Source organism: Acanthopagrus latus, chromosome 4, assembly GCF_904848185.1.
Source record: "Acanthopagrus latus isolate v.2019 chromosome 4, fAcaLat1.1, whole genome shotgun sequence".
NCBI classification, from domain to species: Eukaryota; Metazoa; Chordata; class Actinopteri; order Spariformes; family Sparidae; genus Acanthopagrus; species Acanthopagrus latus.
The window spans coordinates 34,192,874-34,210,319 of NC_051042.1; the positions used below are offsets into that span (position 1 = coordinate 34,192,874).

General features: G+C 44.6%; 2 protein-coding genes across 2 annotated transcripts in view; both read right to left on the reverse strand.

Annotated features, from left to right (window-relative positions):
* On the reverse strand, positions 1–7,350 carry LOC119018079 (SH3 and multiple ankyrin repeat domains protein 2-like). The gene is made up of 3 exons (XM_037095435.1): positions 7,205–7,350; positions 394–842; positions 1–39 (listed from the first exon to the last, which is right to left on the reverse strand). Exons 1-3 carry the CDS (start codon positions 7,236–7,238, stop codon positions 1–3), a joined length of 522 nt encoding a protein of 173 aa, XP_036951330.1. The 5' UTR covers positions 7,239–7,350.
* A 1,014-nt stretch (positions 7,351–8,364) lies between these two features.
* LOC119018080 (SH3 and multiple ankyrin repeat domains protein 3-like) overlaps positions 8,365–17,446 on the reverse strand; it is a 44,265-nt gene continuing 35,183 nt past the window's right edge. Inside the window, exon 10 of the mRNA XM_037095436.1 lies at positions 8,365–8,475. Within this exon, the coding sequence (XP_036951331.1) occupies positions 8,365–8,475 (111 nt within the window). The remainder of the gene's footprint in view (positions 8,476–17,446) is intronic.

Below are 17,446 nucleotides of genomic sequence, written 5' to 3' on the forward strand. Positions count from 1 at the left end.
TCACGAGCGAGGGTCACAGGGATCTTTGACCACCAGAATCTAGTCGGCGCGCGGAGACACATCCGCACGAGAAAGGGACGGAAAACACGATAACATAAGAAATGTTTCCAGTGTGGAGGCATAACCCTAAACCCCAAATCTGCCAAACATGCCAAAATCTGAAGGAAAACTTCTTGGTAGTTCTTGTTTAGTTTCACTCTTGACGTGCACAAGTATACAAGTAATGATGACAGCATCTTACATGTGACGACTCAAAGCTTCGTTCTGCTGAAACATGACAGTACTGACAGTACAGACTACTGACGGTAAAGAGCTGAGTCACAAGAACACCTCTGACCTGCAGGAACAAAGCTCACACACACACACACACACACACACACACACACTACTCACCTCACAAGAGTGTTGCAGAGACTCACCAGGGCTGGCGCTGAGACCGACGGGCCTCTCCCCCAGCCGGCTGAGGGAGGGAGACCGGCTCCTCGCCCCCCTCCCCATGGTCCGGACCACCACGTTGCCATTGGGGCTGCCGCTGGGCATCTGCTGGAGCAGCTGGGGTGACAGGCTGCGGTGTAATGCTGAGGAGCCAGGCTGCGGGTGACCCTGCTGGGGGGCCCTGTGCAGGTGGGCCTGGGCGTGTTGGTGCTGCTGCGGATGAGGAGCCCAGTTGCCGGGAGAACCGTGCTGCTGGTACTGACTGACCGTTAGGTTGTTGTCGCTGTTGGAGCGCAGGAGGACCCTTGGCGCTGATAGCGAGGAGAGGGACTGGTCGTTTCCACTGCCGTTGCCAGAAGACTGACCGCGGCGGCGTTTGGAGTAGGCTGGAGCCTCGCGGAAAGGCACTGAGGAGGAACCAGGAGGAGAGAGAGAGTGTTCAGTTGTTCCAGCAAGAGAACATTCGCGTGTTTCTTCGTTCTGATACTTACATTTAACTAAAGTGCTAACTTTAAATGTTTGAAGGGACAGTTTCTGAAAATTTGACAGAGAGGCTTCCAGACTAAACATGGCAACATTGCATTACAAAATCAACTTTAAATGTGCTAAAGTCTGAGGAGTTTATGGTCGCGGGCCCGGACTGGCAAGCACGGTGACAAACAGAAGTCCAGTCAGAGCCCAGAAGAAAGTCCAGCTACAACACCATCACTCGCAAAGTCCACAGAAACCATACTTTTACTTTTAAACTAAAAATGAATGATATGCACCAGCATATTGAGAAAGATTCAGTATACAGAAAAAAAAAGGTGCAAACATCCTGCGAGGTCCGAACTGAGCACCTTCCTCAACACTGCAACACTACAGACGCACCTGCCTGAAAGTCCAACAGATTAAAATGTCTGTTTGATGCAGAGGTTTCTCACTGAACACTGAGATATCATATCTGTCTCTCTTCGGACTCTCTGTTCTCGTTCATCGCGGTCGTCTGAGGCGTTAACAGTCGGACCTTCAGTCATCAGACACTATATCAGAAACAAACTGTCTTTCTACAGCTATTCAGATTCTACAAACATCTACAAATACTATCTTGGTACCAGAACCAGCGAGCCGTCCGCAGTCTGTCAGTGGGAGACACTTCCTTCCCTCCTCTCTCCCTGAAGCAGCAGCACAGAGCTCCCCTGTGTGCGAGGCGGCCCTTCAGTGATGATGAAGAGCTGCTAACTCCCCTGAACTCTGAGCCACTATTAGAGAAAATGTCACACTGACCTTGGATCAAAGTCCTGGAATGATTTGTTTCTAACCTCAGCCACACTATTTGTCATTGACCGGGCCCGGAGAGGAAAGGTGTAACCGTGGAGCAGCTGCGCTCACGGGATGGAGAACCAGTCGTTCTGATCCGTACAGCACCGCTGCTGTAACTGCAGTGTGGTGCTGCCCGCTAGACGGCTGCTGCCAAACCATTAAAACAGTAAGTGTTGAGTCTTGAGTGCTGAAGCGAGAAGAAATCAAAGCGATCAGGAACATCAGAAATCACTCAGAGTGTTGCTGTACAGCTGCGTCTCTTGAGCCCGAGACGTCCTTCATACATCTGCAGCAGCGCTCTGATCCAAACAAGTGGAGCGAACACAGCATCTGTTTCAAACCTGTTGAAGGGAATCCATTTTTCAGACTCTGTTATTGATCTTCAAATCCCAGCGTGGACCGACACGAACACACGGTACGTGTAAAAACATCCTGGAAGTATTCCTGCAGAGATCCGGCTGAAAAGACGAGCAGAACCTCTGACCCTGCCAAGACTTCAAGGTCGCTGTTAAAACTGCTGTGGATTTTGTGATGACTGAAGGCTCGTGCTGATGATGCAAATCAAAAATCCAACAGACTTTTTAATCGCAGGTCAGCCGGCAAAAACATACCGTCCCTGCCTGTACTGTCCACACAGCCGCACATCACATCACACACAATACATCCGTTTGGTGAAATTCAACAATGAATTAAAATCAAACCGACACCGGAGAAATGTAACATGGGCCTGCAGTTAACCCTTCATGTGCTGAGTGGAAACAAAGTGGAAACAAAGCTCATATCAGCATTTGTAAACCACAGGGGAGGAGATCAGACCACCTATAAATAGCTCAACTCTTCCTTCTCATGTGCTATTTTTTTCTCTCGGTGACGTCAGACTCACCAGAAGACTGCACACACACACCACACACACACACACACACACACACACACACACACACACACACACACACACACACACACACACACACACACACACACACACACACACACACCCATCCATCCATCCATCCACTCGTTCACTGGTGTTATTGCACATGTCCTGTCATTTCTTTCTCAATCCATCAAAATCGAATCTCTCTCTCGCTCTGACTGAGTCTCAGTCCAACACAGGACAGCGAAAATCAATAAAGGAAGGATACAACTATCACACACACACACACGCGAATATTGAACTGAGGTTGCTGATTGGCCGTGGCTCCACACTGCTCTCTCTCTGACCATCATTAGCATGATTATCAGGATTACAGGAGCCGAGCTGAGCTCCTCGGGCCCTCGCTGCCGGCACTGCACCGTCGGACTGAACCAGTAATGGAGGTTGGCCTTGATTTCCCCACGGATACGATTCTCCATTACACTGTGAGATGACGAGCCTACAACAGCCATCGCCGACTCTCCTCCTCGCAATTACAACAGTGCACTGAGAGCAGAACAGAACCAGGGCCCGTTCCAATAAGCATCTCTTGATTGTGAGCTGATTAGTACAATGGTACCGTGCTAATCACGGTCGCCCGCTAGCTGTGGTGCAGCTTCCTGCTGTTCGCCCTGAACATCTGAAAGGGGATTCACTGAGTCATTATCACATTCCCAGACTATATCTCAGACCTTTCTGTGTGTGTGTGTCTACAGCCGACGTGTTGATGAAGAGAAGAGGTGCTAACATCTAATGAGCTAGCACATTTAGGAGCGACCAGGCTATCTGCGTGAGTCCCTGAGGTGCGTGAGGCCCTCCAAGCTGGCAGGACGAGTTTTCAAACTCGGGCTGATGCATCGACCCGCTCGCTTCCTTCCTCTGAATCTCCTGCAGATAATCGCTCACACAAATTAATTATCAAGTGAAAGAGCGGCAGGGAGTCAAAACAAGCCGAGCGTCTTATGCAAGAGTTGGAAAAGCAATCAGTGGGATCTATATAATTAAATGCTCTTGAAACGCGGAGCGCGTGTCAGAGGTCAGCGAGTCAGGAGGCACTCAGCTGAGATAAATGATGATGTCGACATTATGCTAATACACAGAGATCAAATGCTGTTTGTCTTTCTGCAGTCCAGTCTGTGTCACTGTGACGTGTTTGTATGAGGTCAAATTTGGGCTAAAATCAGGTGATAAGAACCGTGATTTTCATTTATCAGACAACTTCTCACAGACATTCAGTTGACTTCAGTCTGCAGGTCAGTTCACACTCAAACCAGCCTGTGGGAGAAAGAAGAAGCAGTTATCCTTCATTTCTCTAGAGGTTGTCCAAACCAGAAAAAACAACTTAAATCTAAAATTGCCTATTTTCTATGGTTGGGAAATTAAATATTATTACTGGAAACCTTCAAAGACCCCACAAACGAGTCCCTGAAGCCAGAGAGGAGCACACACTGCGACACACACGAGCTCCTGGCTGCAAAATAAGGATACTGGGAGGCTGCCTTGCTATTTTGTCCTGAGACATTTGACAGGAGAGATTGGTAGAGGAGTTACTAAAGACGTGAACTGAGGATGATGCGGTTGGCGCCTTAACCTCTAGGCCACCAGGGCGTCCCCTCGCTGGCTAATTGAAGCTGTAATACGTCGAGAAAACGGAGCAAAAATCTCTAAATTTGGCCGAGATGTGAATGGAGGACAAACTCTGCAGGGAGCGCTGCAGGAGAGAGAAACTTCATCAAAGTCAGGTTAACTTCAGCTGAGCTGCAGCTCCGAGCTGAGGCCGGATGAAGTGTCAGATCACAGCTTTTCTCTTCTGGTTGTCACACAATCATAGTTTTACAACGATGTGAAGTCAGCTGTTCAGATTCTAACTGTAAATAACAAACATTTTTCAGATCATCAGGAGGAAAACTACGGCGAGCGACTGAGTCATCAGGACAATTATTTGGATCGTTTAAACACCAAACGTGATTGATTTCCTTCTTCTGACGCTGAACAACAATCAGCCCAGAACAGAACAGAGACTTTCCAACTGTCCGAACCGTGTTGTATGAATTCTGTTACGTATTGAACTGGACCTACAGTGACGTGCAGACCAGCTGATAGCACCACGGTTAAATACGCCAGCAGCAGTTTCAGCACGGCTAACGTTAGCCATGTTGGCCTCGGATGGGTTGAGGTGGAGGTTCTGAAAATGATCCATTTGGGCTCCAGAATCATACAGATAACTGGCTGATATGTGGATTTAGATGTTAGGTTACCTTAGCGTGCTCACACGATTACACAAGGAATCATGGGTAATCTGTCATCAACGCTGTGAAATTAAATGTTTTTTCAATGATCAATATTTTCTGATAAGTCGTTGGATGTGTGTTAATGTTTTGTTTGTTAATTTGTTACACTCTTGAAAAAATGTCTAACATTAATTTGCTGCTGCTTCAGTAACTCTGAGGAGCCTTCAGTGTTCAGATGCTGCTGCTGACTTAATAAAAACACAATGGAGGGCGAGTGTGCGTCAGTTTGCAATGAGACTCAAAAATCTATTTTCTTACATATATGACCTTTAACCTCAGAGGCAGCAAATTACAACACACTCATGATGTGATTTAGATTTTCACATTTTAGTTTGAATTGATCAGTTAGAAGATTCTGACACATCCTGCTGGTCTGATTCAACAGAACGGATCATCACAGACTTGTTTTCTGGTTCAGGCTGCAGAACTTTCTGTCACATTTAGTAAGAAGATGTAATATTTGACATTTCCATCAGATGGCTCTCTTCAGTTTAAGTGAAGGGAGGAAGATGAATCCATCCATCGAGTGCACTTTGATATCTGGGTGTAATTTGAAGCACAAAGTTTGCAGACTGAAGTGTGTTTGGACTCAGATTAAAAAGAGATTTAAAGCCCCTGTTGTTGTCAGAAAAGCTTGTGTTTGTGTCTTTACACCATGTCGACGACTTCACATTTATTCTACATTTTCCAGCCGCTGAGACAGTTTGTGTTCCTGCGACCTGAGTCCCAGTTTGAAACATTTCATTGCACTTCCTGGATTGCTAACATTTAATATATTCCTGCATTCAGTCCACATTAGAATTTCTTCAGTGGAGCAGAAATCGGCCACTGTGAGCTCCTTACGTGTTAGAAAAAAATCCCACAATGCACGGCTCTGCCTGTGCTTATGACATGACAGATGGGTAAATTACAGTCATGTGAAATTACGCTGTCAGCTGTGACGCAAAATGGTGATGATTCATAAGTTCCCGCAACCTCAATTTACGGCTCACTACAGAGTATTTATAGTCTATAAGATGGTGTTTTCACACAGGAACAGAGGGAACGACGGGAGGATTCACATTTACATTTTTATAGTGACACTGTCATTGAATCTGGCAGGTCGGTCACTCATTTCTCTGAAGTTAACAATCATTACATTCTTTCATCAGCGCGCACGGTTAATGTCACCTTCAGGTTTTTTTTCTCTTCCAGTCGCTGGTTTGAATCTTTCTGCCATCAAAAAGCTGCAAGAAAGTCCAACATGCAGCACTGGAGAGATCAGATCTGACAGCAGCAGCTCAGAGAGCCTGAAGCACAAGTTCTCCACTGCAGGTGTTACAGGTACGAATCAAATGATTCAACATCTCTGCTGCCTGAAACACCAGAGAGTCTGAGTTTCTTCTCCAAGATAAAAAGATGGACATCAAACCTTCATGCAACAAAACTGTCTTTACAAACTCGATTTTACTTTCTACCACTGGAGGCTTCAGTGGCATCATCAATATGTTATCTGGCTGCTGCAGCTTCCATCAAACCTGCAGCCTTAACACACACACACACACACACACACACACACACACACACACACACACACACACACACTACAATCAGTTACAACCAATGCAAACCAACACAGCAGTATTCAGCCCAAACATCCCACTTACTCGTGCTAATGAGTGTTGAGGAAGCAGCGCTAATTAAAATAGCTCCGGATGTAAAAGTGCATGAAACACGCTGAGCGTCACTTCATCCCAACAGAATCCGGGTTTGTGGCACCTCTCCCCGCATACAGGCTGCAGCCCGCCGCGCTGGACGCTCCGGTCTCCGTCTTCATTGAGAAAACAGTCAACGCGTCAAGCCGCCAACATGGTTCACACGCAGACAGATGGACGCGCTGTTTCGGTTCTGTTTGGGTGAGGGAACCGGCACATAGTCACGTCTGTGGGTGTTTTCTCCACCTCGGAGTCCCACTTCTGTCTCTGTGACCTAAAAACTGGTGCTGCCTCCTTTTTCTCTCGTCCGAACAAAAAAAAAAAAAAAAGATTATTCTTGTAACCTAAATACGCGCCGACCTACCTACAGCCTGATAGCGACGGTAAAAATACCTCAAGTGATGCTAAGCACTTTTAAACACGCAGAAAAGGATGCCCGACTACTTTTCTTGGGCAGAATCGCTCCACATTCATGTGAAGTTGACGCTTGGAGCTTTTACGCGCACGAAACGTCCGAAAAACCGACGCGCCAGATTTTAAAGTGTGAAAAGACGGAGCAGCCTGCTTACCTTCCTTTTTTAAGGCATTGATGATCGACTTCATTTTCGCTCCTGTGTTACTCCGTCACAGTTGGTGCATCTCACAGGACTCTTCAGCCTCTCAGCACCGCGGACAGCGACTCAGCGAAGACGAGCCGCGCCGCGCGCAGCGCACATGATCCCGCACACGCCTTCCACTACCACCGCCTCCCGGAGCCAGCGCGAGCCCCTCCGCTGACACACACACACACACACACACACACACACACACACACACACACACACACACGGCTTCCTTCAGCCCGCCCCTCACACACCTCCCCCCTCTCCCTCTCTCTCTCTCCCAGGAGGAGACCGCGCTGCACAACTGCACGGTGGAGTTACTGTGGAGTATCACTGTGATCCCAGCAGGAGCAGATGTGGATGGAGAAGAAAGGTGGAGCAGAAGGTGTGGTTTCCGCTCACCTACAGACTGTTTACAGAGCAGCAGGCAGAAGAGATGCGCAGTGAGTCACAGCTGAAGTGGAACGTCTGTCCCGACTCATAGAACATGCAGTGAAGACTTGTACAGAGTCTTATGAGTAGCTGTTGGTGAATCCAAGTCATCGCTGACATCCTGTCTCCACTCAGAGACAGAGGACTGATGGAGAGCTTCGTCACCTGGTGCACGAACAATCATCTGAAGATAAAGATCAGCCAGAACCATCAGCCTGTGCTGCTGCTGTGTGTCTGTCAGCGTGAAGTTCAGTCCAGCAGCACTGAAGATCTCGACAGCAGCAGCGCCACTGATCCAGGATCCGATCAAATGTGAAACCACAATCTCCCTTCTGTTCCTGAGTGAAGGTGTTCAATAATGGCCCGACGAGTGTTTCTGAAGAACATTATGTTCATTCTCGAGTCCAAGTGGATGTTTGTGAAATCCCCTTTGTTCCTGAGATATTACATTCACAAGAACTGAACGTACGTCCAACCTGACAACCTGCCGTCTCTGACTGTCGCTGTCACCTGTGAGGAGGTAGAATAAAACTTGTAGAACAAACTCTGGAGAGGAAACTCTGCAGAAATGCACCCAAACACTGCTCAACTTGCAAACTGGCCAGTGGTGTCGTAAAGGTCAGAGAAGCAAGCTTGTGACTGGAAGGTCACCCAATTAATTCCCAGACCTGCAGGATAAGTCTGGGTGAGGCGAGTTAAAGAGCAGCACTGTCCCTCATCACCTCCACTGAGAGGCCGTGAGCCTCCATCGCTCCCTGGAGACGGATCAGACTGAGGCAGCAGGTGTGAATGTGGTCGGGGCGTTCCTGAAAGAGAGAGAGGCTTCCTATGTAAAGTTTGAACTTTAGGCTTCTCCTGGATGACGCCTGGCCTCAGAGGGACTCAGAGAAAGAAGAATCAGTGTCTGATGTCTCCACATCTTTACAGAGACCCGTCTCCACCACAGCATCCTGGGTTCAAGCCTCTACATTGACAGACGACAGCTGCATGTTTGTGTAGCACGAACGAGTTTACAGACTTCAGAAGAAGCAGCGACGCCTCCCTGAGACACTCGTCAGGGTTTTTTACTTTAATCGATGTTGACGTGCACATCTCACATCTTGATGGTTCTGTGTGATATTTGCTCGATAAAATTGACACTATAAAAATGATCCATAGGTAAAGAATCAACACGTTCACACAAATAACTTCAAAACTGACGCCTGGAGAATCTTCACCAGGTGAGCTCATCTGGAGGCTCCAGGTGGACTTTGGATTTAGTACATGTAGAATTATAAATACTTGAAATATGGTAAAAAATCATGCGACTGAAAACAAGATGTACAAAAGAAGAAAAGAAGAAGAACATGACGGCCTTTTTATTAAATATCCCACAGAGGTTTGAATGAGGCTGTTTGTCTAAAAAAAAGTATTCTGGAGACAAAATCAAACTAATTTCTTAAAAAATGCAATGGGGAAGAACTAAAAAAACATCTTGAACTGTTTTAATACAATTTAAAGCTTCTCCTTCTACAGACTGACATCAGACTTTGTCATATTTGACAAGATTAAAAGATAAAATCACACAACTGAGTGTGATTCTCATTTACAGCCGCAGCCTCAGGTGTTTACAGTCGATTCATTTGCACATATCAGATGAATTAAACATGAACAGAACAGAGCAAAATAACAACTGACTGTGCAGACTGGAAACCCCAAGACACACACACACACACACACACACACACACACACACTACAGAGATGGAGATGTGATGTAAACCAAGTGTAAATATAAATTCCATTACACCAAATGTAAAAATGGAAAGTACGTCAGTGCGTTCGCTTGACGACAGCGAGATAAAAACGGATCTGTGTAAAAGATCAAAACCGGTTTCATGAAGCTCAAAGTTACATGAAGTTCATGTAAGAGGAAAATCTGTCGATATTATACAACAGATTTAATTATTCAACCTTTCAACCACGTGTGTTTAAAGACACGAACATACGGATCAATCAAAAAGGTGCAGAGACGAACGAATAATCATACCTGAAGTCACAAATTATTATAACACATTATTCTCCAGGATGATTTCTCATTGTGTTTAGCTGATACATATGAAATATTAAATTCAAAATGATTCAGAAAATTCTTTAACAGGACAAACTGACATCTTCAGGAGGAAGATTTCAGTTTTCTGTTTGCTGTGAGAGCTTCACGCTTCACTCTTTTAAACGACATTTAGACCTTATTTTATATATTATAATTCACTCTGATATTGCAGAATCAGAATCATTATCATCTAATCAAAGATAATGTGATTGAGAGTTTGAGGAGCTCAGCTGTGAGAGGAAGATGATCAGCTACATTTTAAAGTGAAATTAAACACATTAAGAGTCCAAGTTGAGCTAAAATCCGACAGTTTCAGACACGCTGGTCAGGTCGTGTTTGACTGCCAGCGTAACACGTGTTGAGTATTATAATGTGATGATGCAGTTTATATCATGTTTTTAACTATGAAGTGTGAGATTAACCAGTAACTGCATTTCTTATCTTAGTTTAGACGATTAATATTTCTTTAGGTTTGGTCGACGTGAAGATCTTCAGCTGCTCTGATAATGAACCACAGTTTCCTCTGAAGCTGGTGGATATTTTATTCTCTACATCACTTTCATGACATCATCTCAAATTAACCCTCCAAGCTTTGATGTCAGCCAGTTGTTGGGAACAGAGGATGAGGGGGGTAAAAACGGGATTTCAGCGATGGTGGACGGGTGAGCAGCTTCTCCAAGAAACAAATCTGTGTTGTTGCTAAGCAACTCGTGGGGGGGGGGGGGGGGGGGGGGTCCATACATCATTACAGCTCCACAACCTGCACACCTGCCTGTTGTATGATGTAACGTACGTGAATGTGACTCCTTCTCTCTGTACTTGCTCTGCTTCCACTGTAATGCCGTGTGCTGCCGCGGTGTGAAGCCATCTGGTTACACGCCGTCCTGCCTAATGAAGGCTTGTTAGCACTCGGCGTCTCTATTTCCCCGCTCGCTTTCTTCCCACCGCCGCCTCAAACACGGTGACACACTGATACAAATTCACCAGGAGCTGACCCCCACTGTGGAGAAACGCACCAGATGGCTCGTGCAAAGCATATGCTGTCATAAAGTATGCAGTAATGTAGTGATGAGAGCAGATTTCCTTCACGGGCGCCGAGTGCTGAGACTTCAAACAAACAAGCTGAACTATGAAATATGGAGGAAAAAAAGACGTATTTCTCTTATTCGATAGTCCAAGGTTTTCCCCACAGGTCGATATTTCAGTCAACTGATTCTCAAAGGAGTCAGATTCAAGATTCAAGATGAATTGAATTGTCGCTATGTAATAAAAGATTGTAGCCTGGAACGTGAAGCTGCTCTGTCGCCTGGTGCTACGACAGCAGAAACTTCTGTATCTGTTGTCAGGAGGCAGCAGGGTGAACACACTGTGGCTGGGTGCTGTTGTCTCTGTAGACGGTACCAGTGATGTTCTGGCTGGTTCAGAGCCTCCCTGTCTTGGGCCGCACACAAAAACAAAGAATCCAGAATTGAACCTTCTGAGGTTTCAGAGAGAAGTAGATCCATTTCTGTGCTCTTTTTGTATCAGGGTGGTATCAGGATGTGTGGAGACAGGTTGTCTTTGACGCTGATTTCCAGGAACCCAGATGTGTTCACCTGCTGCACTGATGCAGACTGGGGTTTGTGTTGCCTCCTTTTTCCTAAAATCAACCATCAGCCACTTGGTTCTGCTGAGGTTGAGCAGCAGATTGTTCTCTGCTGCAGCCCGGTCACCAGGATATCATGTTTGCATGTGACGTTTCTGTAAACCACAGATCCATCCAAGTTTGACATCTGTACCGAACGTGTCGTATCACGTTCACACTCCAGAATATGCTCATGAACCAGTTTTCACATTGGGAGGTGGAGGGGAGGGAGGTGGTGTTATTACAGCCAACAAGGCTCAACAGCTGACTGCAGTTCAAGTCACACCGCGGGATATTTTTTAAGGACAGCTGGGAACATTTTCAGACATTTTTGTGACGACACAAGCAGGTGTTTAAAACAAAAGCATGATGTTTTCTGATCCCAAAGTGTTGTTTGTGCCAAAACCTGACCAGGGCACAAGCACAGCATTGTGACAAGAGAGAAATAGAAAATTAATCCTATAGAAAATAAAGCTGCAACATAATGATACGTTCAGTTTTAATGTTTTAATCTGTGGTTTGTAGAAAAGCACTTAGCTCACAGTTATTTTGGTGAGTCGATGGAGGTGTCGTCAATACAGGAAAACAAAGGAATACAAATTCGTTATGGACCGGGTTCTGTGCACAGCATGTCCACATACTTTTGGCCAAACAGAATTAGGTGGACGGTGTTTTCTGGAGAACTTTGGACCTTCTGTGTTCTGAATCTTTGTCTAAAAATACACAACGCAGACCAACATTTGGTACCTGCGATTGTTCTGTAGAGCAATCAGTGATTATAATGTGGTCATGATACATGAGGCACCTGTCTGTGAAGACACACACACACACACACACACACACACAGATAACAGGTAATTTTCTGTTGCTACTGAACCATGTTTATCAGTAAATGCAGCTCACACCTACATCATATAGTCAAATCTAATTATAACACCAATCAATACTAATGAGCAGTTTAGCTGATTGTCACCCACAGAACGAGCGCTCCCCTCAGGGCTCTGTGCTAATTCCCAGCTCCTGTTCTCAGAATAAATTTACCTTTTCATGAGGACAAGAACACTTTGTATACAAGACTTGTTGCAGCAGCTTAAGATGTGAAAAAAACAAAACAAAACACAAGAATGTGGCACATCGTGTGGAATAAATAAATCAGCATCGGTGTGAATTAAGTTCCTCATCGTCGCTGACAGGATGTTGAGATTGTGCGAGTCAATTTGTCCTCCTTCCTGAGGACACTGCTGGCACAATCAGCCAAATATAGCACAGATTTCAGAGTGTGTGGATATAAGACACGGGAGGAGCTCGTTTGAGGAGAGAGAACATTTAATAGTGATGAATAAATGAACGTGAGGCCGTCACTTATTCATATTTAAAGACATAAAAACTTGTTCTTTCTGTGGGAGAGAGACGATTCTGGACCTCTTCACTGAGTTTATGTTATTTTTCAAAATCAAGGTGACATCTTCAAATTATCTAAAGATATCATCCAAAACTTAGAAGATCTCCATATCCATGTTTTTTGCCTGACAAATGTTCCTATTAAGTGAAGATCTGATTCTCTGAATTTTGTTAAATAAATCTTCATTCATCATCCTTTCATAAAAAGCAAATGCTGTGATTAAAATATGTTACCTGATTAAATAAAGGTTATATATGGATTTTTTTTTTTGTATTTCCAGTTCTACTCTCTGCCAGTGGAATGTGTTACACGCTGACAGAGCTGCAGACTGGTGCCACGTATAGTTAGAAACACTTGGACAGACCTCAGCTACAGCAGCTTCTGCCAAAACCAGTCAAAGCTTCAGAGTTCAGCAGGTGGAGGGAAAATGAGCCAACACATTTTAACTATTAGCGAGTCAAACAAGAGAAGAAGAGATGGAGAGGGCGACTCTGTGGATGTACGTGGACATAAATGCCAACCGCCCACCCGCCGCCAAACGCTTTCCTGCAGAGAGATGGCGTCCTGCAGGCAGAGGTGACACGTCCACCACAGCTGAGTCACACAGAGTCTGACCGGGGTGCAATAATAACGGCCATTAACAGTCACCTTCAGACAGAACAATGAGCGTCTGCACACGTTTTAATAGTACTACATTACAGGAGACCAAAAGAAAAACAAGACGCAAAGAAAAAAAATCTTTTTACTGCAACTTATTGAGATTTAAAACTCTGAAGATACAGAAACGGATTGAAATGTCTCAAATTAAAGGACGAGGAGGTCGGTGTGTTTACTGGGGAAACTAAACGCTAATTTCACGCTGCATCAGAACCGAAGGACCAACAGACAGAACCAGAGCTTCACTTTGGGCTCAAGCATAGGAAACACTACCAATCAGAAGAAGGGAAGGGCGGGTCGTGCAATCAAACCTACGGCGTGACAGTTTAAAGATAAAGACCGCCGAGCCAACAAACATGTTGCTGCAAACTGGTCACATCAGAGGAATTAAACTGTGTTGTTCCTGACATCACCCGTCACTTGTGATATTTTAAAGAATAATTGGGTTAGATTAAAGATCAACAACAGTCTTGTTTGTAAAGTAAAGAGTTTTGGGCGTAATGAGATTATAATGGACTTGAGGACGTGACAGAGAAACAAACAGTTTGTGAAAACTAGTTTGGAGTTGAAGCACATGAAGCCGTCGGAGAGTTATTACAGCAGACGTTTTAATAAAGATTACAGGGATCAAATGAAAAGACTCAAATTGGGGGTTCGCCGCCTTTAACCACCACCTCACACTGAGCAAGTGTAAAAATAAACCCTGATGCATAAACATGGCGTCCTCCTGCCCTGCATGGCTTTTCACCGGCTGACAGGTAGATGTCTGTTCTCCTGCAGCAGATCCCGCTGCGTGTCAGCAGCTCTGGATTTTTATTTTCTTTTTTTGGAAGGATTTTGAAAGTCAATTTCTCGAGGCTCCTGCAGGGATCCGCTCGTGTTCAGGTGCAGTTCCAGAACCGACTCCAGCTTTAAGGAAAAATATAGAAACTGTCTAAACTGTAATCCTGCAGAAAGAACTGGGGAACAGAGGAGTGTGAAAGTGGTTAATGTGTGTGTGAATGTGTGAATGTGTCACGTGGCATGTGAGACATTGTATGCTTGTGTGTGTGTAAGTATGAAAGTGTGTGTTTGTTCAATACATCCTCCCTGTCGGATTATCACACTCCAGCAGCGGGCGCGGGCTAATACGCCCATCTGTCAATCATTCTTACACAGGCTTACTGCTGTATGGAGAGGACAAACACAAGACATATCTCCTGCAGACATCCTCGTCCATTTTACTGTGTGTGTGTGTGTGTGTGTTGTGGTGTGTGTGTGTGTGTGGGTGTGTGTGTGGGTGTGTCAGTTGTAATGAAACTACTTCTGCAGAAGCATATTTCAGAATTAGCTCCCTGCTGTATTAGTAGTTAAATGTTTTTTCCGTTATTGTCGTTCTTGTTGTTCGTCTCTGCTGCGACTCGTCTTCACTGCTGCTAATAAAAATCTGTTTCTAAAAACAGAAATGTGTTTGGAATTAATGGGAAAGATGGACAGACTTCTGTGGATGTGTAAATGTATTATTGTGTGTATATTGACAGTTAACAGCACTATTTATTTACAGATATCTGTTACGGTGTAAAACTGTGTTTATGATCTATTAAATAAATATTACATCAGACCGTTATAATGAGAAATATCCTTTACAGGTTGGTAACAAGTGAAAGAGGGAAGGAAGGAACATCTTTCCGAATGTTTCGATGACGTGAGGAAACTGGTGACTGTGAAGGTCTTAACATCTGATTCACAAGATTTTTACACATTGATTTAATGTTTTTTCTTTAACCTGCCACCTGTCGGTCTCAGAGGATGAGTCCTCCCAAACATATTGACATTAATTTGCCTTTTTTTTGAGCCAGAGTCGTCACCGCAGCTGCTCAACTCTGTCGAGGGATGTTAATACTTGTTGTCAAATCACTTTGGGGCTGCTGAGGACTTGGAACTGGACGAGCTGTTCGGAGCTATTTTACATTATATTTTTACTCCTCAGCTTCTTCAGGTCTGTCAGGAGAAATCTACAAATCTGTTTTGCTGTGAAGCTCCAGAAATGTTTTGTGGATAAAAAAAGTTCAATCTGCACAAGTCTGAGTAGAAAATGATCACAAAGTGTTAGTTTAATGTTCTTAGATCATGACTGATACACACGCAGGCATCATTGGCTTATTACAAATATACTGTATCATCTTTGGCATGAACAGTATATGTACCTGCAGGAATGCAGTATATATTAATTTATAGTAACAGAATTGATCCAAGTGCTTCACAGTGCAAAGAGGACAAGAAAAAAAAAGATGGAGAGGACAAGAAAAGGAAAAGCAAAAATAAAAAGTAACTCTACACCCACATTTGCGGCTCTTTGAGGCCTTATTGAGAGAGAAGCACGCTCACAGCAGGCCGATATCATGTTTATCTCTGATGGGCTGTGATTAAATATCTTTTTGTACCAAACTTTACAGCAAAATCATCCAATATTAGTTGAGACATTACTTTTGGTTTGGAAAGGTTTTGGGACGGTATGAGTCACAGAACAATCGGCTCTGGGTTCAGAGACGGACAGAAGACTGTGGAGTTTCATCGGGACCCTGGTTACAAAGTTCTGCACAGAGAAGACGAGTGATGCCAAAACAGAAAGAGCTGCAGTAATCAAAGTGGGAGTCGTGGCATTGATTAGTTTCTCAGGGTCAGAGGCAGCAACAACAGTGTTAAATGAAAAATGTAACGTATCTGTTGAAGCACATCTTTGTGCCAGACGAGGGCGGAAAATAAAGTAGTAGAAACTGGATTCAATCGACGCAAACTACTCGGAAAAAATGACTTGGAAAAAAAAAGATATTAACCTCAAACACCCAGCGTGAGTAAGTTGACTTGCTGCCAGTAATAATAATGATAATAACAGTAATAATGATGATAGTGACATTAACTGTTCTGCAGTAGAACAATCCTCATCTTCAGCATTTTGCCCTATTTTTTGTCCATGCGCAGCCCTTTAATGAGCCTATAAACTGCAGTATATAGGTCACACACACACACACACACACACACACACACACACACCTACGTCAGGCTACATATATGGCCGCCCTTTGAGAAGCCTTCCTTTCTCCTTCACCGGTCACATTGTGTCCTGTTTCACAGTTTTGTCCGACTTTGTCTCTGAGCGTGAAATGAAGGCAGAACTGAATTCTCTGTGTTCAAGCAGCTGGAAGTGAAGTTAGAATAATCATCTGCACTTCCAAGTCTCATAACATCTCCGCAGCTCGTCGGCGTGTTTAACCTGCGTCCATCAGGTATCAACACTGTGGCTGTCACTGAAATCTAATATTCTCACACGCTGTCCCGTCACATGTGACAGACAGATTATTTCTTGCACCTTCTGTTGATGGAAAACAAAATCTGACTGTTTGATTTGAAAAAGTCTCCCTGCAGGCTGAGCTGCCTGCAGCACAGATTCAATAAGCACTTGCAGTAAACTGTCGACGATCACGGCTGCAGAGATCTGCATCTGTGATCCGACACCTTCTGTTCCCACACGGCCATGTTTATATCTTTAACTCAGATACAAGATGAAGGCATGAAGATATACTGCGAGCGTTCGGTGCCTGAATCCATCGTATCGAATACAGCAATCGAGATCGACGTGGGATTGATCCTGTTGTGTTAGACACAATGCACACGGCTGCACTCACACATTACAGGGACCTTTTGTGATGTGTGTCAATGAGACGGCTTCATCAAACACACATTAAAGTCAGTGTGCACATAAACAACACAAAGAGAAGCAGTACGAGTCTCAGACAGATCATTACTGATTCTAATTAACAACCTGATATCACAACAAACTGTCACAGAGTCTCAATCCACGCTCCAGCTACCAACTACAAACATGCAACTTTCAAAATAAAAGCGCCAAAACTACTTGGGTAGGTTTAGGAAAGATTATGGCGTTCATTTAAAGAACTTCTTCCCGTGGCTGGGAAAGTGGACTTGTGCGGTACTTTTGGGTCTTGACACACCAGACTGATGG

Excerpts from the sequence above, each read along its gene's own strand:
- LOC119018079 (XM_037095435.1), bottom strand. The coding sequence starts at position 7,238 with ATGAAGTCGATCATCAATGCCTTAAAAAAGGAAG. Across the intron at positions 843-7,204 it reads CAATGCCTTAAAAAAGGAAG|TGCCTTTCCGCGAGGCTCCA; the intron begins GTAAGCAGGCTG and ends GTTCCTCCTCAG. Across the intron at positions 40-393 it reads CTCTGCAACACTCTTGTGAG|ATTCTGGTGGTCAAAGATCC; the intron begins GTGAGTAGTGTG and ends CGCGCCGACTAG.